At 39.3% G+C, this 26702-nt stretch overlaps 1 protein-coding gene and 1 long non-coding RNA gene across 5 annotated transcripts in view; one reads left to right on the top strand and one right to left on the bottom strand.

The window, feature by feature from the left end:
• Nucleotides 1–1290: 1290 nt before the first annotated feature.
• Nucleotides 1291–3440, bottom strand: LOC115594243 (uncharacterized). The gene is made up of 4 exons (XR_003986443.1): nucleotides 3215–3440; nucleotides 2530–2634; nucleotides 1699–1846; nucleotides 1291–1360 (listed from the first exon to the last, which is right to left on the bottom strand). It is a non-coding gene; the product is annotated as an uncharacterized LOC115594243 (long non-coding RNA).
• klhl13 (kelch-like family member 13) overlaps nucleotides 2590–26702 on the top strand; it is a 40104-nt gene continuing 15991 nt past the window's right edge. The window contains exons 1-4 of one of the 4 annotated variants that reach the window (XM_030438175.1): nucleotides 2590–2682; nucleotides 5109–5182; nucleotides 18913–18984; nucleotides 25485–25626. In XM_030438175.1, the coding sequence (XP_030294035.1) occupies nucleotides 5130–5182; nucleotides 18913–18984; nucleotides 25485–25626 (267 nt within the window). In that variant the 5' untranslated portion in view covers nucleotides 2590–2682; nucleotides 5109–5129. Of the gene's footprint in view, nucleotides 2683–5108; nucleotides 5183–9218; nucleotides 9569–18912; nucleotides 18985–25484; nucleotides 25627–26702 lie in introns of those variants that run through there. The other 3 variants (XM_030438177.1, XM_030438174.1, XM_030438176.1) reach the window with 3 other exon arrangements.

The following is a 26702-nucleotide window of genomic DNA, read 5'->3' as shown; positions in this document are numbered from 1 at the left end:
GGTATTTGTGAGTGTATAACGTCCAATAACAATGTGTGAGCACTATTTTTTTATTTTAACACAAACACATGACTTAAACAAACACTTTGATAAGAACGTCTTAAATTTAGTTAGGCTACTAACAAATTTGGTGAAGATATATAGGCTACTGACCAGGGTAGTTAAAAAAGAGTAAACAAGAGTTTACCAATATAAAGTCAGTGCTCTCTGGTGGACAAATTATACCATATTAGATAAGATAAGATGTACCTTTATTGATCCCCACGTAGGGGAATTTTAATTAGGCACTGCAGCATAAGGGCACAAAGAGTGTGCAAACAAAAACAAACAAAAGAATAACTATCAGATATCAACTCTGCTTCTAAACATATGTCGACATTTCTGCAGTGCAATTTCTTGTTACATATGAGCTGACATTCACGCTCTTACAGATACACCACCTCTCACGTGGTTGTAGTGAGTGGAACAGGACCCTTTTAAACTATCTATCTATCTATCTATCTATCTATCTATCTATCTATCTATCTATCTATCTATCTATGTGATTGGGGCCCACCTGATGTAAACCAGTTCAAACTCTGCTTCCCTCCCTCACCACACATGCATCCTTAATTCTACAGTCCTTCTTTTGCCTGACTGTGCCCCTTGTGGTCTTGTGACCTGATAATCATATGAAAATGTGAAAATGATGCAGATATTACTGATCTGGAAATGGCGCAACTCACAAGGTGAGAATTGTTTAGCAAAACATGCACACAAATGTACAGCTGTGGGTCTGATTCATTCGCACATGATAAAGACAGGCACTTAGAACTGTAAAAACAGCCAACAGGTCAGGGAAATTATCATTGAATTTTATCTGTTCCAAGGCCCTTTGTTCCGGATCAATGCATCAGTTGATTAATAATGCGCTTGCAATTACACAGATTATTTGAGAGGACAAAAACGTGGAGGTGGTAGAGGACTGATTATCGAAAGAGCCTCAATGCATCTTAATGAATGCATACATTATTTTTATTCGGCTGTGTTGTAATTACAGACTGTAGTTGCATTTATGCTATCAAGCATGGATCAGAATCTTAAACATTTTATTGTCCTCAAACTTGTTAAATGTTGCTCGCTAAACCTAAAACTCACGTTGTGTTTGGCATCTATATGCTTGCATAGAGTCTTGATCTATCTTTTCCATCTAAAAAAATAATAAAACTATGCTGAGATTTAATGGATGTCAATCGACTGGAGGTCAAGAACCTTGAAACTTCACAACAACATTCATTAAACAAGAGTCTTACCTGATTCAGTTGTCATTTATTAGTGCATCATGTGATGTGTAATGACTGTAATGGGTTGGTTGTTTATGCTGGAAGTGAAAAGAAATGGAAATTATCATTTCAAGACTTTATTCAAACAAGTTAGAGATCATGCAAAACAAGGAATAAACACAACAAATAAATAGGTGTCAGACAGAGTTCCATACAGATGTCCCAGTTTATATTGCTTTTTTCCCTCCATTTTATCTGCTCATACTTTTGACTTGAAGTACCAGCCCTTTATCTTTATGAGTGTGATTCTGATAAGGTTGCCTGTGTGTTCAAGTTACATGCCTGGTCAATAAACTGTACAAACAACAGTAGTTTAGTTCTAGGTGGTGTTTACCAGGAAAAAGGGTACCAGTGATATTCTACTTTAGATGCTGACCTGCTCATGTGCAAGCCTTTGAGCTTGAAGATCTTCTACTCTACTTGTAGCCATCCCACATCCACGGCCTCTGCCTCCACGGGTTGCCCTCACGTCATCCTCTCTGACGTGATTATGTGCTTTGCTCTGGCGTGTAAATGTGATGTCTCTGAAAGCCCCAGATCCCAAAATGATTTCAAAAAATGTTATATACATTTTCTATCTTTTTTGGTCTGTTTGTTTGTTTTTCCACACTTTAAACAAGTCCCCATCTACTCCAATTGTTTGGGTGAATGCTCTGATGCTGGTTTGCTGTAAAACAAAATGTTTTGTGGACTATGAAACTTATTCGACTTTCCATCATAATGAGGGTGATTAGATAATGACTTTTTTTTTTTTTTCAAATTGGGGGTGAACTGCAATATAGCCAGCAATCACATACCCTACACCTGTGATAGCCTGCGGTTATATTTGATATTGATGTTTATGTCAAAACACATAGCTTCTATGTTCAAACAAAGATATTCTGTCAATACCTCAACCAGAAATTTCCACTTCAGTCTCCCTAATATTCAACCCATAAATCCATACTTATTTTATTGTAAAAACGATAACAATGCATGCATCAGCAACCCTGAGAGAGGATTTCTCAAAGCCATTTCTAAGATGAGCTCTTTAAAGTTCAAACTTGGAATAGGGTGTCCATTGTTTTCCTAAAACTGTCAATAATTCATGATTTTAAAGCAAACATATATAGACTACAGACTACTAATGCTCCAGAAGACGGCTCCTCTTCACAACCACTTTATTTAGTAACGGAAGTTTTGAGCCAATGAGAGGAGATTGCCATACCTCTCCTCCAATGGGAAGTGTGGATGTTCCTGCTCTCCTAGTAAGCGACGACTGGATTGGATAAAACCAGGAAGGAGGCTCCAGAGGTATAAGTGGATTTGAGGGCTTGGAAGGAAAACAAGGACGTTAGTTAACGTTACCTCGTCGTTGAAGGTAAGAAATCTGCTTTTTAAAAGTTTACAGAGTGTATTTTAGATACATATGGTGATTGGAATATAGTATATAGTATATTAAGCTTAACAAACAGCAGGTTGACAGTTAGTCATAGTCATTTGTTGGTGGTGGCAAACCTACCTACCAACCAGACTAACTAATAACTAACCCAACTAACTCGTGTTAAGACCCCCGTGGTTTACGCTGTCGGTAGTTAAGCTAACAAAGCGAACAGCCGACAGTCAGCAGTAACCATTTACACAGCCACACTGTCGACTGTCCTTATCTAATGTTATTCCAAGCTAGCCAGTGTCAACGTTAAAGGGTTATCGTTAGCCTGGCTAGTTAGCCCTAGCCTGTTCCCCTCTGCGATGTAAGGACTGTGTTCAGGCAACATGGCCAGAAAATTAGAAGAGCCCCTATGTGACAGCTTGCCTGTTGTGTCACTATCACTGTTTGGTCCGGGTTAGCAGTTACATTTTGAATTGAGATAGCTTCGAGCCTTTGCTAGCAAGCATATCAGCTACGTTACCTCGCCGTGGAGTTAGCTGTTAGTTTCCCCCACATGGATCACACTCGGCTTTAAAAGGACTAACCTCTCCGAGTTCGTGCCTGTCTCAGAGCTCAGCGTGTAGCACTTTACAGGCAATAGGTCAACTCCAACAGTTTTGTGTGACTTTGACTTGTTGAACGATCAGAAACCAAGCAGTAACGCTAACTACCAAGGAAACTTTACTGTATCCAAATGGACGTGTGAGTGTACAGTTGCTATTCTTAAATGTAATCGAGATCAGTGTCACTACATCCTTTTCATTTTGAACACTATGCTGGCTGAATTTCAATACAAGTGGAAGATTGTTCTGTCAAGTCACACACGGCAGATATTTTTAGATACTTTAATTAGCCTAGTTCTGTGTAAAGCAACAGGTTAGAAATCTGATGCAGCTGTCACATTTCAGCAGTGGAAGAAACGCCCATAAACCTTGTTGTCAACCTCTGTAGGAAGTTTTACATCCACATTGGATTGAGATTGTCCCAACTCTGCTAATAAGGCCACAGTCTGTAAATAAGTGAAAAGTCTTGAATTACACTGTCAAACACACACTTTAGCTTTCAGAATAAACTGTAAAGCTCAGTTTTGTTATTGAAATGTGTTAGTATTTTTAGGCTTCTTAGAACATGTATTTCATTGTCCATTTGAATGCAGAAAATATTAATTTAAGTGCACCCAATAATGCATTTTAACTATCGCTGTATGACAAAAGGTGAACAGATATTGATATATTCTTTTCCACTTAGAAATTAAAATAATGACAATTGGATACGTGTTCTTTCGTCCGGAGAGCAAGTCATCCATCCAGTGCTATAACAGTGTGCTGTTTTGTTACACATTTTAGCTTTGTCAAAAAAAAAAATGCAGCTTTTGCGATTGGGATGATGCAGTTGCCGATATTGCGGAATCAGTAATACTGCGATTAATTGAGCAGCCTTAGATTAATCTTAACATAATAGAAATGATTTTAAACAGGAGGAAAGGTGCAGATAAATGTTCATCTTCATTTAAACCACATCACACTCAAAAAGTAATTGTGATCACTGCAATTGTTTAAAACATAAAATTACACAAAGGATGTTTACAGTGCTGGACAAACTCTAATAAATCAACCCTTACAATTATTTGGTTATTATCAAAATCATCAATTATGTAATGTTAAACAGTGTTAGAACTACATTATTAAGAGCTTGCTCTAAAATATGGAGATGAGTATTAATTTGATAATGTTTAAATATACTCTATAATATACAGAGAGGGGGAGCGGGCTGAGTATGGACAGAGTTTTAGAAAAGTTATTTTGGAAAACTTTCTGAGCCCAGTGTTGGGCTACTCTACAATTCTTTGGATTTCTCTTTTTTTAACTACACTGCAGACTGAATTCTACATAACACACAAACATAGTGACAGTTGACTCGCATGAACATGTCCACCATGATTTGGTCAGCATTATAAAGCCATTTTTATTTGTTTTTAATTCAACCTGCTGAATATCAGGCGCATCCGATGACCAAATTTAAAATCTGTCGCACTTCACAGATTATTGAATGGCAATGCAACCAAAATAGTTGCACCCTGGAGCCCTGGTGTGTAACTAAAAATTAATGTGTTTGCTTTTTCTGCCAGAAAAGTAATTGCTGCATGACTAATTGAATCTAAAAAAGAGTTAGGCCTACTTAGTTGCAATACTCAGATATGAATTTGTCACCAGCAGGCAGTGGATTGTATTTAGAATAGTATGCACTGTATTGTGTAGTTCTGTTAGAAATGCTGATATAAAACTGACTTTCAGTTGCTTTCTTGGCTGATGTTAACTGTTTGTTTTTGGTAGAATGATTTCACAGAAATGTTGAAAGTATTGTTTCTGTTTTAGAGGTGTGGTTTTGGCGAGGGTATGGAGCACCCTGTACACAGAGGGGAGACGATGCCCATCGGACTGCATGACAGGTGATACACAATGCCTTGCATTCCATTTTTTCATTAGCTGCCAAGAACATGTGTTTTGACCGACTTTAATGAAACTTTTTAATGTTTAATTAAACATTCCTTAGCTCACAAACCTTGCCAGAAAATGAAATTATCAGGAGCTGTTTTCTTGAACATTCAGTGTTTCTTTTCACTGCTTTGCAACTAGGGAAATATCCTTTTAAAAAAAAAAGATTGGCTTTTGATTCAGGATCTATAGTTGATAGATCTAAATTGTGTTTATAGTGCAGTACTCAGTGCTGGCATTAGTCTTGGGTAGGACATGGCTTCCTTCTGGAATCGGAGATGTTAATCAGGTAATCCCTGATTAGATTATAGAAAAGAAAACCAGAAGGCCTGTGGTGTCAGTGACCAGGATTGAACCCATGCTTAGAGTCTAACAAGAGTGTCATCCAAAGATTACAGCATTTCTGTAATATAAATTAATCAGTGGCAGCTTACCCACCTGAATGGTTTGTGCATAATATTGTCTAATTGATCACTATTTGCCAGCAGTCATTCTGTCACTCAAACAGTATTAACGCCTCCCTTGACTTTTTGCTACACGGAGACTGAAATGGAGGTTTTCAACTGGGCCTGATGTTGGTGCAGTCATGGCCTAACCAGAGGGGGCAGTTTGATAGCAACCATCACTATGCAAAAAACAGATCTGTGGTGGATGTCTGATATCTGCAAAGAGTGCAAAGTTAGTGAATAGCATAAGCATATCAAGATTACTACTAACTACTAACAACTTTTTAATGAGTTTTCAATTTCGTTCGTTGGAATCAAAAGCAGGATCATACTTCCCAGTATGAGAGAAAATGACAGATGGTCTGACACATTTGACAAGTTATTCTTGACTTGGCTACAGATTGATATAAGATTGACCATGAAGATGCTGCAGAAGAGCTGAGTGTAAGACTAATGAAGAACATACCGAAACACCCAAGAAATATGCTTTGGGCTTAGAACACATCATTTATAAATCTTCTCTCCACCACTGGCAGAGGTTCCTTTTTTTTTGTGGTAGTCGACTGTTTTTCATGGACCCAACCTTCCCCCTTAAACAGTGGCTTGTGTATTTATCTGCTTATTAATGTGCAATACTTAATTGGGTAAAATCTCACTTGTAATTATCGAAACGGTGCTTAGTTTCTGTTGACAGGAACAAGTAAGAGGATGGGAGAGTCTTTCTCACTTTATGCCAGTGTTGTAAATCAATATTTTCCAAGCAGGATCCTGGAACGTTGCTAGTGTATTAGGGTGTAGATGATGAAAACCTAAATCTTTGCATAATGCTATCTGTATGTGAGATGTTGCCCTGTTAAAACAGTAGATTATTATTTTATTTTTTTTTCAATGAATTTACCAATTACTTTCTTGATTGACTGTGGTCAGATGGCATATTTCTGACTTTTACCAATCTTGTGTGTTATATTTCTTATACAGTATAGGTAGTACTCAATAGTAGCATTCAGACTCATCTTGGAGTTAGACCTGTGTGTTACATACCAGGGAAAGGAGCTGGCATGATTGTTCCTGTTTGTGTGATCCAATCTGTTGGCAAAAGATTCTCCTTGATTCGTGAACAGAAATGTGACTGACTGTGCGGAGGTGGATGAGACACTACACCAACTGGTTGGGCAGTTATGGAACACAATTTTCAGAGTAAAGGACTGTAATTAATGCCGGCACAGGCATGAGTGCAGATTGTCCATCCACAACATAAGCTATCAATTAGAGATACAAGAATAGTTTTGCCTAGTTTAAATGAATGAATGAATGAATGAAAGGAGTATGAAACACCATGGCATCAGTTCTCCCTCAATAAGTTGCTTTTGCATCATTTGTTGAGTTGTGTACATAACCCTTGATATTCCAGGGGTTATGGTTCCCCAAGTATACACTTGGAAGTTGTGGAATTGTTGTGGTGCTTCTACAGGCATTATTTGACATGGGTGTCTTTACAGAGGGATGTAATATAGTAGAACTGAGGGTAACAGGTGTAGTGCTGAGCTCCCAGGCTTCGACAGAAGAGACGGAATGACTGCTGCCCTTGCTGTACAGGCAAGGTCATTCTGCCATTTCCAGTGTAAGCTGGGAGGGAGAACGGTCAGGCTGCAAAGTGTGATGACAAGATTCTTATGGGGATGGAGCTGCAGGGGGTAGAAGAAGAGAGGGATCTGATCATAACCTATATGACCTATATTGGTAATCTTGTATTTTCTCAATCTCTCCTCCTTAACAATCCAACCAATCAAATGAAATTGTTGAAAGTAGATGAGAGAACAAGCAGGTTTTCAGTGAGATATGAATGGCTTTCTGATTACCACATTATGTACAGTGTTGAGCTCTTTTATCTGCTACAACCTGCTTTCTTTTGTAAATTTTTGTAATCTTTTTTAAAACAAGGGAGTTCATGGGGCACCCTGCTGGCCTTAGGAATCAAGGCACCAGTGTATTCCACCAGAAATGCTTATAAAAAAGTCTAAAGGTTTCTAAAGCTATTTCTTAGAATCCTCACACATTTTTCTATGTAAGAAATTGGGAAACTGTGTCTTACAGTTTTTGGCGCTCTTTAAAACAGACAGCACAGTACATGTTTGTTCATGATCTGTTTCCCTGAACTTAATTTAATCATGCTCGGTGAATTCATGAATGGTTTTGCAGAAGTGAACTGCTTCATTTTGTCAGATGGGGTGTTGTTCATCTGAGTTCATCTCAAGTGTGCAGAAAACTTAGCCTTGTCAGTGTTACTGACATCCTCACAACAAAGCAGGTTTGCCCTGCCAATAATACTGAAGTGGTAAGATATGGTTGGCTTGCCGTTAGCATGCTAATTACCTTAGATTAATAGCTGACTATTTTTTTTTTTTTTTTTTTAGCTGTTGCCAGGTAGGTTGATCATTATCCTGCCCATAATCGCTACAGGCTAGCTTCTTTGACATGTTGTTAGCTAGTTATTAGTTCAGACACTGATAGCTGGGGGTCGTTGGTTCTGTTGGCCAGCCACTGTAGTTCAGCTTACACAGGTACAATACACTATAGACATCAGAGAACCTGGGCCAAGCTGCTGAAGATCTGCACTTCTTTAAGGTGAGAGTAAGATTTAAAGGGAGCTCAAAAGTCAGGCCACGTCAGGGCATGAGAGGTGTTTGCTGTCAGAGGGCCCAGTGGATTGATGACAGCATAGCCTGATCGGGGCATAATGATTAAATGATCATTTGACGCGATTACTGAAATTCCCTGGAGACACTCACCCAACTTTTACACAATTTAGTTCATATTGACATCAGACAATTTAGTTATATAAAAATGTATTGGCTTAAAACTGTGGAGTTCTTGAAATGAGTGTTGGCATTTTTCAGTAGTGATTAAGCATACAAGGTGTTTGTGACGCGGTGTGTTGGTCCACTTTTATTGCTTTAAATTCAATCTATGAATGTGATTCTTCCACAATAATGTCCATTTATCCCTCTTTCTATTTTGTTAAGCCAAAGAATGAAACACAGCCCTGTCCAAAACTATAGAATAAGCCTATTTATTTAGTAGAGGAATTTAACATTATAATCCAAAATTTGAAATGTCATTCATATGTACTCATTACAACACCCACTACAGAAATAATGTGTGTGTATAGTGCTATTTATTAAGGTTAAAAACTGCACCAAAATACATCAGGAACAAGTGGAAATCACTGGATATTTAAAGACTTGCAGGTAATTTTTTTTGCAATACCACTGACAGAAATTATAAAATAATAAAAAAAACAAACATATTTAAGCCCTAGAGCACAACACATTTATTTGATTCAAATGTATGAATTTCATAGCAGTTTTTCCTCTTTCTTGGACGCCTTTTAATCTCCCTTACAATCCTTTCCATGGCAAGCCCAGAACTGTAATCACAGCTCCTTTAACAAGATGGCACTGTTGCTTAGCTACTGGGCTATTCACAGACTCTGAAAGGGTGATGGGAAGGCAGGGCTTCTTCCCCCCCCTCCTACCACGAGACAACTGTGAATGCAGCAGGGCAAGTAGTCGTGGTGGATGCACTCTATTGGCTTCTCAGTGCTGCTGCTAAAGTCACAACCCCGACTGAGCCTGCACTGCCTGTACCAGTGTATTTCTGTAGCTGCTGCCGCTGCTGCTCTCCCTCCCCCTTAAATGGTGTGGGCAGAGTGGGATGGAAGACTGCATTGGAAACCTTTTCATGGAAATGGTCTTTGCTGTTGGTATCGCTATAGCACCATTCTGGTGACAACAACATGCCGTTAAAATGGAAAAGCGGTTCTCCTGTCAGCTGGAAATTCCCAGTGCCAGTCCTTAAGACATCCAGGTCCTCACCCCTTTCGCCTGCCTACATGTGAGTAAGAGTTAAATAGCATTCACATTATATATCATTGTGGCAATGTATATGGAGATGGATTTGTTAGCCTTGCAGTTTTGGCAATTTTCTTTGTAAATTATTGTGACACCATGATTTTTTGATGCAGCCCTAATTAGGCAGAATGCGATTGAGTCTTGTGGTGTGTCAAGAGATTCGCCTTGTCCAGCATGCATTTTATGGTTCATTGGCAGAATGCTTTGCTCTTGGGCAGAAGGACTAATTTCGCCGCAAGTCTGAACATGGCAAGCACCGCGTCCCCGACTCTTGCCCTCTCCCTGTGGCTATGTTTATTTGGGAACAGGGACTCAGCAGCTTGGGAGGAGCCTGCTTTTGTCAGGATGTCTGGCGTGCCCTGGTTTAGAAGCTATTGTCATCTGCTACTGTTCAGGAGCGGGGGGGAAGGGTAGAATGGAAGTGCTTCTCACAGCCTCTCACCATCCCCTCTCTTTACCCCTTTTATTCCCAAGCTCTGCTGAAATGGACAAGTGTCTTGTTTGACTTTTGAACAGTGACATGGCTTTGGCTGACAGAGATTGGGAACCAAAACCTTGAAAGGGGGGGGGGAAGGGGGAAAAAAAACCAACAACCTAGTTTTCATGGCAAGCTAATAGGCTAGCTCATAGCCTAAAGGTAATTTCATAGGCTAACAAGGCTTACTTAGATGTGTTTTTGTTTGTTTGTCTTTTCAAAATTGGTTTTATGACTCTAGTTATCATGAAGCTTTACTTATGAAGCTAAGAGCTTGATTTGGCTTTCTTTTTTACACAAATATTTATTTTGAATATTTCTGCATTACAGCAAAAGAAATTTAAGCTCTTACATTGCTTCTTGTGCACATAACCCTTTAAATGTCTTGAGGGAAATGGTTGACATCTGCAGCATGGCTAATCCTTAATGTACAAGGTATATTTATAATAAAGCCTCTACCTTCCTAGTTAACCTTAGGAACTCTTGTCTAAATGATGTCATTTCGTAAGTGCTGTACAAAAAGACATGATGAATGCTTTACTATTGGCACTATTGACTTGGTAACTGTGGTTTTAATCTTTATTTAACTAGCGTAGTTTAGCTGGAACGCCCTGCTTCAAACACAGCCAGACACACAGATTCAAAACCTGGAAGGTGTCCAGTACAACCACAGCCTTATCTGTTGGCCACTGAGCAGCTCCTCTGGAGCAGCTGTGGGTTAAGGGCCTTGCTCAAGGGCACCTTAGTGGTTGAGAGGAGTTGATGGGTGTGCACTGGTTTTTATCTTCCCCACCCACATTTATTCTGTAGCCTTGCAGTTGTTTTGCATCATTGGTTATACTGTGGCATATGATCTGTAATTTGTCAACATATGTTCAGTGAATGATTTAGCTGAGTTTGTCGGTAAGACTGAACTGAAACTGCAATTCAAGTGCCCCTTTTGTCCATGAACCATTGACTTATTACTGCATGTCAAGTGATTGTGATTTCAGATTTAAACTTGGATGAAGGATGGGTCTTGGCCCAGAGTAGACCCTATTCCCATCTTATTCATCCCAACATTTTGGGATGAATAAGGATAGATTTTTTTTTACTTTTTCACAACATTGCAAGATGGGGCATTTTGGGGGGGATTTTTTTTTGTGAATTTCTATTTTATATCTCAGAATATTTGATCTTGATAGATCATCTATTTTTACCTGTCATATTTTGGCTTTGTGGCTATTTCAGAAGACTTCCTTTTTTAATAAATCTTCAGTGTGTTTAAAAAGTTACATATGACTGTTTATTCTCAGCAAGTGCTGATATCTCCTCCTGTTACAGCCTTAATTAAGACTCAGCCAGAGACTGTATGAATATTTTAATATTCATATATATGATATATTATAATGTGGTATTTACTTTGTTTTCAACACTTGACATTGTATAAAAGCAAGAAAAGGTTATCCACACACCAGCATGTCAACATGCCTTTTTAAGGACTTTGAACTCTCTCGCTGAAAGAGCAAGGATGAGACTACATCAAGTGGTTGTGGTGGGCACTTGCATGTCTTCATCTAAGATTGTGTGCACACGCTGGCCAGTGAAGCATATTCAAGCCTTGGGGCTCCACCTTACTCTGCCCAGAGTGGCCCTGCCCCAACAGACAACTTGCTATTTTGAAACGTGTATATTGTAAGCTGTGTTTTTAGGCAAGCTGATATTGGGCCCCCAATTATAGGTTGGTCTGTGGTCAGGGAGAAGTCACTCTTTATAGGCCCTTTGAGTAGTGCCTGTGTCCCCTTGGCTTTAGAGACATTTTTAACTTGCTGTGCTACTAGGCTAATCTTTGTATATGTTCCCAAGCAGCAGAATGATGGAGGACACAGGAGAGAGAGAGGGGGAGAGAGGGAGTTCTTAGAATATCTGACATATACGTCATGTAAAGAATTCAGATTTGTTTGGACATTGTGCTTGCCACCCTGACCTATTTATAGACTGCTGAACTGCATGTGGTGCGGATGTCATGCTAGCAAGGAATGGTTAACATCCACAGCCAGTATGGCCCATGCAGTAATCTTCAGCTCGGTAAAATGTCATTGGGTTTATCTTTCAGTCCCCAAAAAAGTCCTTGAAAAATGAAAAAAAGAATGGCATGCCTCATCTTACAGTGGTTCAGTACTAAGCACTTAATATGTGTGACTGCTGTCTTTAGTAATCACCTCTCGGAGGCTTCATGGTGAGCCGGCAGCCTTCATGGCTGCAGAGCCGGTTCAATTCCAAGCAGGGACCTTTAGAGGATGTCATATCCCCTTTCTCTCTCCCCATGTTCACTGTCACTCTTTGTCAACGGTCACATTAAGGCAAAATGCTAGAGAAACAATCCCTCTAAGAATGAATATAAAAAACAAGTCACGTCTTGCAGATTTTGAACTTCTCACTTTTGGACTCTAGAGTGCTTAAGAAAAAGATATCTGCTGCTGTCTCTTAGTTCTTAGGATTGAAATGTATAGTTTTTGGTTTGAAGAGCGACCTCCTCTAAACATGCTGGCTGCTCATAAAATTGCTTTAACACAGTCTTTATAAATGTCTCCCAGTTGAAGTCAGTGTGACCAGATTAAACTCCATGCAGATTGTACAGCTAAGGGTAAAATGAAAGCTTTAAAAATCTAACAGATTTTCTTTTTTCCCAGCACAAACGCTTCACATGTCTCATGTGGCTGTCAAATACTTCTGCTGCTGCTGCAGCTGAATCTCATTTGCTACTGCTATGAGATGATTTTTGCAGTCTTTGATGTAAATGGTTAATTAGCTAACAGATGTTTTTAGAAACCTGGATTCATTTTGTTCGATCAATTAAACAGCTAGAATAGTTCAGCTATTCTAAAATAGTCAGAACAAAGCTGATGTGACAAATGACATCAAACTAGATAAGAGCTGGTTTTGCACTGGCGGATTCTTTCGTCTGCTGACAAAAAAGACATTTTTCATGCTCAAAACAGTGGCATTACACTTGAGGGTCTAACCAGATATATCACAGTGAGATCTATGTGTTAATTGGACCCAGTATGGGGATGATATGCCAGAAGAGATGTTTCATCTACAACACTGTTCTTAGCCAACATACTCTATGATTGCATTCTAAAGTGCAACTGCAGTTGGACTGCAGATTCAAACATGAACGTATAGATGACATCACAGTCTTAAAGTGGAAACGGTAGCATGCATTATTCAGATGCATATTTGAATATACAGGATATGTGCCTTTCAGGGCTGTTGTCAGAAACTATTGATGTCACCTGTGTTTTTATCCTGAGTTGTTTTGACACCTCCATTTTGATGCATAGCAGAGATTCTAGGGGTAAACTGAAAGCCCCTGCTTTTAGATTAAGATTGAATAAAGGATTGTCATCGAACGTTTTAAATGAGCTTACTTAAGATTTCGGTAGGCTTTTTTGTTAGGTTTTGCTGTTGTTTTTCTAACAAGGATCCCTTTAAGGCCGTTTGGGTTATTTTTCCAAGGTGGAAAAGCTTTTAATTTACCTGTCCGACCTTTAAGAATGGACATTAAGTTCTTGCTGACCTGAGGCAATTTTGTACAAAATGCAATAGTCACCCAGGGATCATTTATTTTCATTGAAAGGCCAGAGGGGAGGCACAGGCAGTCTGGCTGGCAGAGCATCAAGTGAGTGCAGTCAGGTGAAACTGTCATGTCCGAGCTCATCTTACACACAAATGGACACACACACCTACTCAAAGCTGAGCTGTGGTGAAGTTTGGTGAAGTTTCACCACACAGTTTACCAGTCAGTAGATGTTGTTATGACAAAAATAAAACAGAAAAACACTTGCACTAGAACGCCCTCCTCAGATGCATCATATCGGATTCACCACGCCCCTGTTAAGATGTGAGAACACAATGTACAGTAAGAAAAGACCATTCAGATCCCATAGATAAATGTGTGCCATGTAAATTGAATAATGATACTGCTTGCTGGACAAATTTGGTTGTGTTACTGTCGAACGTTAGGCCAAAATGTCTGTTACTGCAGGCATTAAGATGGGATTGGAAAAGCAGATCTGTATCCAGTCTACAGCACAGGTTCCCCAAACTCCTATTAAAGTAATTCTGAGTCCTGACCCTATCAGCAGGTCAGGTCAGGGCTACCTCATTGGCAGTTGCACCTTGTTCCACTTGGTTGCTTTGCTTTCTCACAGAGGTGCAGTGTTTCTCCCACTTCATAGCTGTATATTGTAAGCACAGCCCATAATTGGCCACACAAACTGCAGTATTGCTGACCCATATGATTATGGAAGGATCTGCAATTAATGGTGCACTTGTGTGTGGATGGTGACAGATTAAGCTCCTTTTTGTATGCAAAGCTTTGTCTACTCATTTGAGACCATGCAAAATTATGCTGACACTTCTTCTCCCCTATTGCTTTGACACATCCCTTGCCTTTTTTTTTTTTGGTTTTGTTTAGAATCTCGATTCATCCCCTGCTCAGCCTACATATGCTGAATAATTCCACATATCGTCAGTGACTGTACTGTACAGTCCAGCGTATTTTGTAGCTATTTCAAAGAAATGATTATGCAAGCTTTCTTAACGAATTAGTATTATTCAGGCTGTCCTTTTGGTTCACACATACTCAGCTGGGTCGTGTTCCTTCTCACAGCATCCTTCAGGTTGATTAAGCATTTGGTACATGTTGACAGATTGTCTGCTCCACCCACACGTTATGAAGCTTGTTTGGTTTAACCACTTGCGGTGCTCGTTGAAGCTCGGTGTTTGAAATTCCCGAACCCTTTTTGATGAATAAAACCTTGACCTTAAAGTGCTCTTTGCTTATAAAGTGTAATTACAGACTCATTTCGGCGCACACCCTACTAAGGTAATTAGCAGGGATTGGAGCAATCATGTTGAGATGGTCAACATTTACTCTTGGACAGCGTGAACGGTAAATACTTTGGAAATTTTTGACAGTTGACCTTCACTGATAAGAATTGCGAGGAGGCTGTAGCAGATGCAACACAGTCAAGCAACTTAATCAGCAAACACGGAGGTCTCATGCAATTCACAGATCTTTCAGCATTGACAGTACTTGGTGACACCCTGGGTGATTATCTTCTCCTTTTCTGTTTCCCATTTTGCATTTTTCACTGCACTTCTACTGAAGCGCATAAAGACATCCTCTAATGTGTATTCCCATTTTTCAGCACTGTAATTTTAGTTTCTTTTCTAATTTTAGAAACCTGTCACCGGTTTCCAAGTTTCCAACAGTTCAGTTAAAACCTAGAGTTTTCATTATATTCCACTCAATTTCAAAATACCATGAGTGATTTCCAGCTTCTAAAAGAGTAACTTGTAAGTCTGTGAGTAGGAACTATCCATTCAGTTGGTTAAGCTGGAGTATTAATTAGGGAAGTGCCAATTTTCATCAGAATGAGCAGAGCCAACAACATTTGTCAGACACATGGGGCACAGATGTTTGAAATAGTCTGATAAGTGATCGCTTCCTTCTTGCTGGAACTCTATGAATGGAGGAAAAATAAAATCAAGTATCTCAGTTTAACAGATTATGGCTCATTTTTGAAACTCTGTGCATTAAGAATGGCCACATTCATTACGAAGATTAACATGTCCACATTTTCGCATCGCAATATATCCCCTGGACCACTTGTCACATTTTAGATGCACCAGAGTCTGTTTGATGGAATAGAGCTGATACGAGAGAAGAATTTTAAGACCACACAAACTGCTTTTCTCTGCCCTACCTCTTCTGGCTGTGAGTGTGTAGGGGAACAGGAACGAGCAAGGCACCCAATTCTGTGAAATGTTGAGAGAATTTCTCGTTCTTGCCTCTCGGTTGTTAATTTTTAGGTGAGCTGAGGTAAAGTGTTGGCGCTGCAGGAAAGGTGGAGAAGCGTGAAAAAAAAAAAATGGCCAGCTGCTGAATTGAGGCATATTTGTATAGTAGAAGATAACCACCCATTGGATACCTTTGACAGGTTTGGTTTTTTAGTTTTATAGAAGTGAAATGTATTGGATTACATAGGGGTTATATTTTCTCCATGTCTACAAACAGCACTTGAGCATTAGAGCGTCATAAGATGTTTTTTCTCCCCAGGAGTAGAGGCTGTTCAGCATGTAGCTTCATTGCATTACTGTGCTCAGTGACTGAGAAGACTCTTCAGTGTAGGTGTCTGTCATTGCTCGGCTCGCTAGGACAAATGGGGATTTCCCTCCTGACTTCACTCGCATCACTTCAGAGGTTTTCAGAGTTGCCCTTGTTTTGTTTCCATGCACCTTGTCACCTCTCTTTTGCCTTTCTATTTTCTATGTGAGTAGTTTGGATTCAGCTGCCGGAGTGCGTGTTGTGAGAACAGCAGCCAGACCTGTAGGAGTCTTATGATCTCTTTGTCAATGGGGCAGAGGTATCGTTTTTTGTTTTGAGTTTTTTTTGTTTTTTGTATATACACAGTATAAGATGCAAGTGTTGCTCTTTTCTTGCTGCCCTGCCAATTCCACTGCTGCCTCATTGTCTGTCTTTTTTTGCTCTCAGGCTCTTCCTGCGTTCCTGTTAAAACAGTGTCACATTAGTTCACTGTAGCTGTAAGCAACTAGCAAAATTCTATGAAACTTTTAAATGCCGACATAATGCGCTTTTGGGCCAGAATTAGCCCTAGAAATTGGCTGCAATCCATTATTCATTAGCAATATATACACTCTTATGTTTTTTTTTTTTTGGTTTTTTTTTAAGGATATCTCTTAGTTCTAAGATGTTTTGCTCTAGAACCCATGACTCAAATGTTCAGAACTTAAAGTAGATTAAATTCATTTCTACCGATGTATGCAGAGTATGACAAAACCGATGGCCCAGGGCCAGTAAAAGTGCACGGAGAGCAAACTGATTGGCCAGTTACTGATGTGGCATGTCAAAATTCAAAACTATTGTAAATCTGCTCATACATTATTGCATGTGCACCCAGAATATTGCAACAACATGGGAGGCAGTAAAACTGATTTAAAGTCAGCCAGTAGTGAAATAATGTTACATTGGACACCAGCAGAGTTATAGTCCTCTTTAGACTTCTTGGGCCTTTCTCCATTATGTCACAGGGCAGCTGTGGACTATGTCAGGAAAGGGGGAAGAGAGATGGGGGACGACCTGAAAAACAAATGTCCACATGTTGGAATCGAACCTATGCAGCAACTAAGGACTCAGCTTTAAGCATGGGGCGCACGCTCCACCAAGTTAGCTATCAGTGCACTCAGGGTTATACTGTGTTAATCTTTTAAGAACCTTCCAGTTCCCAAGCCAAGCTGACTTCAGCCTCCTGAACTGTCACTGGTGGAAGGATGTTTGTAAGCTTTCCACTGATTTGACGCGACTCGATAGACTTGCCATCCTTGTTGCTTTGCTGCTTCTTTTTGAATCCTCCAACTTCCTCCTGTACTTCTTAACATTTTCATTCAGCCCCATTCTTTCTTTTATTCCTGTGTAAATTCGTAATGGTTATAAATAAAGGCAGCTTTAACTTTCACTGACTTGAAAATAGAATCTATAGCATTCCTATAATATGTCCTTTAAATTTGTTGCAACATATTTTCTGGCGCTTGTCAGAAGAAAAGACATGAAATGGATGAGGCTAGGAGAGCAAAACGACCTTAAGTTTAAACGTGAGCTGCTGTCTGATCTAATTGCTGGTCTTGTTTTTCCATGGGTGCTAGTTGCATTCTACGAGTACTCATGTCTCGTGTCTCATGCCCATCCCAAGTATGAGGCCATGTCAGAGGATGGAACATAGTCATGTTGCAGGCTGAATGATGCGGCCATGTGCGGTGGAATCAAGCAGCTGTATCAAGTATTGGTGTTTTTATTTAATTCAAAGATGGAGTGCTTTTATATTTTTTCTCTCATCAAGCATTTCAGTCTTAACCTGTGGCCAGTGTTTGGTATTTGAATGTTTTGATGAAAAACAGATGAAATTTGAGTTTTGTGATGATTTAAATTCCCCCTAATTTAAGGCCTCAGTCCTAAAAGTATACCATCTCGGAGACGAACCTTTATCGTTTGATGTGAGTTTTTTTATTTTCTAAAACACATCTCGGGCAATGTTTTGTGGTGTTGAATTGTGGTTGTGTCATGCATACCAAATTAGACTCTGACATTTGTGAAACATTAAACTCATTCAAGCTCATTTAATAGTTTGTTTGGACAGAGCTGTTTTTATCCATGTTTCTGAAGGTTCATCTTAAATGCGCTGTGAATATAACTTCTGCTGCTATGGGTCTCTTGGGGAGAAACGACAAAAACAAAAGGTGTACTTTGATGACACTGTGAAACGGCATGGGATCATGGGAGTTGTTGTATTCATGATGAAAATCTTTTTGTTGTGACTTTCATTGTGTCTTCTTTCTCTGACTATTCTGATGTTTCTCTGGAAGTTATAGCAACAAATATAGAACATTTCTGGGTTTTGAACATTTAACTCAACACAATACATGACAAAGTTAGTTTTTAGGCATTTTAATGAAGAATTGTGCATATTACAACTTTATGTATATCTATCTTAACATCTTTAGTTATTTATTTTTGTTGGTTTATAAAGACTGAAAAGTGGCATAATACAGACCTAAAGTAAATGCATAATAATAACATGAGTTTGATAAATATTCTGTGATGTTTAATCAAATGTTTTTTGGATTGGTCATTGCTGAGATGCAGTAATGCTTTAGTCATCATTATCTTCAAACATGACACGGATGCAGCTAGAGATTTGCTCTCTCTGTTCTCTGGTGTCTATGGGAAGAGCAGAACTTTTATGTGGGATGCTGTAGCTGTTGTCTTCTTTGTTTCGTTCCGGCAGCCACCAACACTCCTTTGTGGTTTGGACAACCCACTCTCTCCTCGCTGCCTGTCCGACTTACCACCTGACGGGGTAAATGTACCAGTACATTGCCTGTGCTGTGTGTCAGTGTGATTGTGACTACTGTCTAAGCCCTGCCAGTTTCTCCGCATTTAGTGGTGGTGTTCTCAGTTTCCTGCTAGACTTGATCCATGACCATCTCCTTGTGAAATTTACCTTTCTCCCAATACCATCCTCTCTCATCACCATTTAAAAAAATATGCTTTAAGTATTAATCATCAAGTAGTCAATGTTGTATGTAGTCAACCTAAAGCATGTGTAGCCTAGATCATAGAGTTGTACCTCCTTCTCTTTACCTATTGTGGTACCAAAAATCTTTCTTGTGCTTATTTTGTCTTTGTTGTTGGTGTATTGTCATTGCTGCTCCTCAGATCTTGTACAGCATGTGAAAGGAATGATAGTTAGATTTAAGCTGACCCTTTCTTATTTTTTACCCATCCTGTCCCCCAAATGTCGTTGGCCTAATCATTAAAGTCTTGAAAAAAGACTGCAGTTGACTGTTAGTCGGCTGAAGTCTGTGTTGTGTGTTCAAGTGCAAAGATGTGAGGCTACAGGAAGTGACAAATGCTTGATCAGTCTGCCTTTGTTGACTTCAGAGTCAGAGTATCAAGTTTTCATTTCGCAGCCTCTCAGACGAAGAGGCAATATAACCTTTTGCTTTCAGTAAGACTAAACGCTTCAAAATTCCTGTCTTGCTCTCTGGTTATCAACCTTGGTGACTTTTATGATGAGATTATGCAGCCCAGCACTGGCTGACGTGTCTCTAGTGTTGGGAGTAAATGATACTGTTTTTTCACCTCCATGTAATCATAACATATTGTGACTCACATCTTTGCACATAGATATAGTAATGCATTGTCCAGCATGATATATGTATATTTTTTCCAAAACAACCCAGCATTCTCATTCAGTCTGCGAAGTTAATCATCACTGTTATAGTTCTTTTTACAGCAGACTTAAGCAACAAGTTGTTTTGCTATCACGTAACTTCTTTTGTTGTTCTTTAAAACTAAAACCACAAAACTTGCAGTTTTAGACCGTTATACACAGAAAAGGCTTTTAAAGGGCTCATACATGCTATACAATGTTTACATGTTTTAATGAAAATAGAAAAATGGATTCTCTCATACTGTCCATTGCTGCAGCACATCTATTCACCCTCTCTAAAAGCTTTGTTTCAGTGCCTGTCTCTTTAAGGCTCCCTATCAAAAAAGCCCTGTCGGCTGTAATTGGTCAAATCTCACAGGCCTGAGCAGGCACTGTCCAGTGTGTTTCAGCAATAGTACTGTGGTTTTTAGTTGTGTTGTTTGTTTTTGTTTTTTACAACTGTGGCTGTGCTGGGGGCATTGCTAAGGGCGGTGGCTTTATAGTTATGAGATCACAACCTTAGGCAGCTTGTTTTTGAAGGAATTTTCTGAATACAGGCTGTATGGAATTCTTCATGGATCCAGAATTTCTGCAATACCTTTGCAGTATTTATGTACGCCAAGACCTGCTATATAATGAAGGGGGAACAAAGCAAATAAATCTCACTTACTACAATATGGGATTTTTAATGCTTTGTTTTACTAAGTTGTAGAGGGTTGAATTGGAAATGTTTGCCAGGTTGTGTCCCCTTTGGTTGCTGCTGTTGTTTATCTTATGGCTGAATAATAGTGGTTAGCATTTAGGTAGAAGTAACGTAAATCCTTAAAATCATTAACGTGGCAGCGTATTGATTTAGTCATTAGTGTGTGTCTTTATGGCCAAATTTTATGACTAGAGGTGTCCTTTTTGTAATGACACTAATAAAGCATCAGTTCCCTTGAATCCATTTTTAAATTTTAGAAGGATCTTCTTCACTTTCTTAATATCATTTTCATTATAACATGAAAATGTTGGAAAGACATAAAAGTATGTGTTTTCTGCCAGATCTGTCCAATTTCAACTTCATTGATCCTAGAAGCCTTACGCTGGAGGGCTGAACCTGATTCTTCCAAAAGATATTCCCTCATCTGGTGATTGGTTGATGGTGGTGGTGAAGAGTGCTGTGGAACATGTCAGGTCAAAATCTTCTATAGGTGCTCTGCTGTAATAAGATCTGGGGACCGAAAAAAGCATAAAGGCCAAAGCATATGAATCAGTTTTTCAGTGAGTCCTTGTGCCTTCTGAATTAGAGCATTGTCACCCTGGAAGAGACTGCTTCTATCAAGATTGGAATGTTTTCATCATAAAATAAAGGTGGTGACTCAGAACTGCTGCGTATTGATTGGCAGTGACCCTTCCTTCTAGCAGACTAAGTGGACTCAAATGCCTAAACCAAGCCACCAAAAATGCCTCTCACAGCCATTTGATCCCCTTTACCTCAGGCCTCAAGTGTTCAGTCTTGTACCGTTCTTTGTGTACATAGTTCCCGTCCTGCAATGATATTCTCAGTATTTTTTTACTGATAAATCTGCAGATTATTTTCACTATTGAGTGATTCATTGTGAAGTGTATAAAGAGCATTTTGTTTTTTGTTTTGTTTTTTTTTAATTTTGACACATCAACAGTTCTCAGTGCCCAAACTGATATCTTCAGCTTGGGTTTTGGACTGCAAGTTGAAAAAAAGAAGCAAAGATTCTTTATTTGCTATGATAACAGAAAGGCTGCAAGTCCATTCATTGTAGAAGCTTGAGAAAGCAAATGTTTGACTTTATTTTAGCTTTTCCTTTTGCCTTCTTAAAATAAGCTAACACAATAACATTTTTTAATCATGAGCTTTTGTCAGAATCCTCCAATTAATAAAAAAATACTGACATCTCTTTCTGATCCGATGAGTCATGGTGTGCTCCCCATCAAAGGATAAAAAGGTAGAGCCGATTAATTTTCATACGTTTGGCAGGCTTCTGTTAAAGCCACACTTCTTCCTAACATTTTAAACAGAATCTAAAAAAAGCTATGTTTTATTTAGTGCGCCGTCCCCTCAAGGCACAGGGGACATTTACTTACAAATGGTAAAAACCACTCTACTAAAAATCAAGTGTTCATCCAAGCATGGCTCGATTATATAAAAAGTCCACCCAAAAATGATTAGTCCTCTCCAATCTGACAAGCACTGCCTGCTCATAGGCCTGTTTGAAGACACAAATTTACTGTCATGCTGAGCCAGACATTTTTGTAAAAGAATATTTTATCAAAATCAGGCCAATCTTCATCTGAAAATGAACGGCTTTTAAGTCTTGGATGCTACTTCATTGACTGTTCCTTCATCTCTGTATGTTGCGCAGAAATTAGTTGTAATATTTTAAGCTTCATTTGCACTGAATGTGCTAAATGCAGATCTTCTGTGGGCCACTTGAAGATGTAGACACTTTTTTAGCACAAAATGCCTCCATTATTATCCATCCTTTTGGTGTTGGGACGGGTTGTTTTATAGTCTTTTAAAAAAAAAATATAGAGACAAATATATCGTTTGACAGCAGATGACAAATGCTTGGCTGATTTTGTTGATCCACAGACTGTTAATATATTTTACCCAAATGAGCTTTCGTCTCCAATGTCAGTTTTATCAGCACAAAATGTACCCATATCCCCAGAGTATTCCCCTTGGGGCTCTGAGTCACATTTGCCATCCTTCCACGTTCATTCTCTGTGGAGCAGTTAAGGACTTTACGTTTTAGTCAGAATGTCCTGGAGCACAAGAATAGCATAACAGTTGGACTATACAGATGAGAAACACTTAAATATTAAGTTCCCAGAGACCAAATTTTTTCCTTAGGCCGGTGAAAGGCTCAATAAAAAAATGTGGATATATTATAGAATTTCTGGATTAGGAATCGATTACAAAACAAAAAGTTTTCTTTTGTTTTTGTTTTTTCTCCCAGAGGAGTTGATACCCAAATATGTGTCCATGTGCTGCAGTGTCATATTTGGTCACAAGCAGTGACAGACTGGGAACAAAAAACGGCCCTGGCATTTCCACCCACCAGCAGCCCACCCTACTTTTGACGCACAGAGAGAACACGCACTTCTGATGCCCCCAGTGATGATGAACATAAACTCCCATGCTATAAACAACTGCACCAGAACATGGACATATCAATGCACAACCCCAATGCATAAAAAAAATTGATAAATCATCAGAGCCGGCCGCTCCATAATAAAAACTTGTCTTACCGTCATTCGTTATCCATTTCTACCTCTTCATCCTTCTCTTGCTCGTTTTGTTCCTGCTCTTGCTCATATTCCTCACTGTCTTGTCTTTCTCCCTGGTGTGCTGGCTCAGCTGTGTCGCTAACATTAGTGCTAGCAGTATTAGCGCTACTGCTAGCTGAAGCTGTACTTGATTTTAAAAACAAATCTGTCAGTTTGCAGCATTTTTCCCCGTCAGCCAACAGTGCTCTCTTAGATGTCTTTCTCTTTTTCCGCTCCCCCCTTGTGTTGCTTGATACCTCGATTCACTTTTCTTTTTTTTTTTGCTAGCTTAATCTCAGTCAACTTCCAACTTCCAATCTCCAACTTCCAACAACCACGCAGACACAGTCTACTCAGTTCAGGCTTGAAATTCCCAGAAGGCATTGCTTCATTTTAACTTTTGCAAACAAATAATCAAATAAAACAAATGCAGGTAGATTTTCTTTATTTCAAACCATGCACGTTTTTGAACATCTGAATAAGACATTTCGCTACATAACAATGCAGACTGATATAAAAGTTTGTGACTGTATACTGTAGTGGGTAACCATGACTGTTATAGAGAGACTCGTATGTGGCCTATAAATACTGATCAGATTGCCATGCTGTTAAGTGCGAAGGAATTGAAGAAGTTAGACGAAGAACATTATTGATGCTTGAAAGGGGCCGAGAGAAATTATCTTGGGGCCGCATGGCTGCAACAATTATGCCGCTCTGATTGGTCGGCCGGCCCAAATGGCCCATGAGGGCCTGCGACCCCTCTGGCATCTGCCAAAATTCCAGATTACCAGTCTGTCACTGGTCACAGGTTTTTTGGAAACTAATGATCTATTTAGTGCCGTACAGCCAATTTCTAAATTCTGTACTTTCATTTCATGTCCTCCTTTGGCTCCACAATGTGTTGCATTATCTCTCTGTCTCAACCATTGGGGTCCTGAATGAGTTAGAACACTGAGTATCATCGCATGTAAAATAGCCTTATGGACTAAGACTCTGCAATAATAGTTTCAATACACTGTGAAAGTATCCCAGTAGAGCATCAACTTGAATTGAATAATACCAGTTTTGCCTTCTTACAAATACTCTAGATAAATAACTGTTCTCTGTGATCCATTGTTTATGTCTTGGGTCCTAAAGCCTTGCTGGTGGCCCTTAGAGGCCGCAATGATAATCATGTTAATACTTTTATAGCTCATCTATTTGCTCTAAAATGGTAATGGTTCGTCATCCAAGGAGCATGAATGTGGTCATAGCATTCTCTTCAGAAACTGCTCTTTAAATTTTCATATTTGGTATTATAGTGGTAAATGGTAAATAGCTGCATTTCTAAGCAGCTTTTATCCAAGTTGGACACACACACACACACACACACACAGATTGCAGCACAGCCCTCCTAAATGAAATGGTCTATTGTGGCACTAAACTAAAGGTCAGGGTCTCACTGAATTACCTGGATTCATTCTGTGGGCACAATGAGATCCAGCAAATAGTTTTTGACCAGACGATGGCACCAGATTAAAGGTCAGGGGGACCACAGATACGATTGGGGACAGTCTTCTTCTGCGTAAAGTGAATATTCATGCAATATTTCACAAGACTCTGGCCAGCTGGTGAAATATCTTGCTTTAAATGTTAAATGGACAGACTGTCAAACCAACTAGCATCACCATCCTCAGCCCCCACTGGCGGTGTGGCAACACATTTTCAGTGTTTTGGGTCTTTATACTTCATCTGCTTAAAATTGGTTTGCACACACATGCGTATATTGGCGCAACACAACTGCAGATACAAAACAGTCCCTGCAGTTTTAACTGAGTGGGTATTTCGCAGTTTAGATAAGAGCCCTATTTATTACTAATGTTTGGGAGTAAAATGTCTGACAGCTAATATTATCTACCCTGAGCTCCTGTTTCCAAGATGTTACTCAATACAGATACCTCGAGGAATTGCTTAGATTTTATGTGCATGTCTTCCTTTCTGTTTTTTAACTACTGTACGAAAATGTTTTTTCAGAGTAGATGGAGATTGACAGTGGGACACAAAATTAAAGCTGAAAGCAGATACTCATATTTAAGACCACTGAGTGACCTTACTGTAGTAAGGAGGGGCGGTTAGTAGGGTGGAGTATGCCTTTGTCTCTCTCCTAGCCACAGTTTTCCCAGCTGTTCCATGCTCGCAGCCCGGCAACTTTTAGCCGACAATTTGTCTACAATTGGGCTACCACCGCCCAATATGTCCTCAAGTAGTGTCACTTTGAAAACTTCTCTGTCCTACTTTCCATAATCTAAAATTGGATGCAAACGTGTTTTTGCTACCCCTTCTGAAGTAAAAAAATGTCTCTCCTGTTTCCTTGATAGATCCCTCGTGGAGGACGACGACGCTCACATGAAAGTTGCTCTGGGCTACGGTGATATGGGCATTTCTGCTCATCTTCAGGCATCAAAGACAGGCAACACTCGATTTTTCACAAGCAACACACACAGCTCAGTGGTTCTTCAGGTGAGCGTTCAGACACGTAGCGACAATGGTTATGGAGAAGTGAATGTTGTGTTAAATATCGTCTGATAGCAATTTTTTCCTTACTTGTCTTTTAGAGATGTTGTGAATAATAAATGCTGTAAAGTGCTGATAGCATTTTGGCGTGACAGTATTTCAGATTTCTTGTCACTGTTAAAACGAGATGAAGCTCTTTCAAAAATGCAAATTTCATCTAGACCCACTATGAGACTACAAACTGGAAAATGTGTTCTTATTAAATGTCATGCAGGTAAAAAAAAAAAAAAAGAGGGAGAGAAAAAACCTGCTCCACCACAAAATCAAAACTACATGGAAAGAGCTCATGAAGGAAATCAGAGGATGCAGTTTGATAGCTCAGATAATATTCCAATGATTAACCAAAAGCATTTGGGATTTTGTTTCTGCCTAATTTGATATGAAGAGTGAGCACAACGGGATTATTTTGAACCTGTACTGATCAAGAATATAACAGAAAATCTTTGATAGAATTGAATAAGTTCTGGAAGTGACTCACTTCCATCCGTGTGTTTAAATAACAAACTCTTGCATTGTAGCCACATTTCATATCTCATGTCTTTAAAAAAAAAAAAAAAAAAAAAAAAACAAGATACCAGTACCAAAGAACATGATGATGATGATGATGATGATGAAACAAAATGATTGTGCTTTGTATAATATAAAATTGTTATATTACACTAACAGGAATTCTTTAGAAAAATGTGTTTTAACTACAAGTTATCAATGTCATGATACTGTATTTCAGCATACATTTCCTCTACAGTTGGTGGCTCCTTCAGTATGTCACTGCTGATTTGCATTAAGAACAACCAAAAGTCGCTGTTGTAGGTGTTGGTTTGGTGCCGTTTACTGCTGCCACAGCAATGGCTGCCCTTCGTCACCAGCCCTCATTATAAATTAATGGCTGTCGGCTGCTCATGCTGCACATTAATCTTTTGGTGTCAGAGCACAGTAAGAGAATGATAATGAATTTGCTAGGCCATCTGATCTTGTGCCCTGTAGCGGCAGTTAGTTAGTAGACTCAGCTAGCTGGTGCTGTT

Source organism: Sparus aurata, chromosome 13, assembly GCF_900880675.1.
Source record: "Sparus aurata chromosome 13, fSpaAur1.1, whole genome shotgun sequence".
Taxonomy (NCBI): domain Eukaryota; kingdom Metazoa; phylum Chordata; class Actinopteri; order Spariformes; family Sparidae; genus Sparus; species Sparus aurata.
Note: the sequence above shows the minus strand (reverse complement) of the source record. Positions and strands in the feature narration are given on the sequence as shown.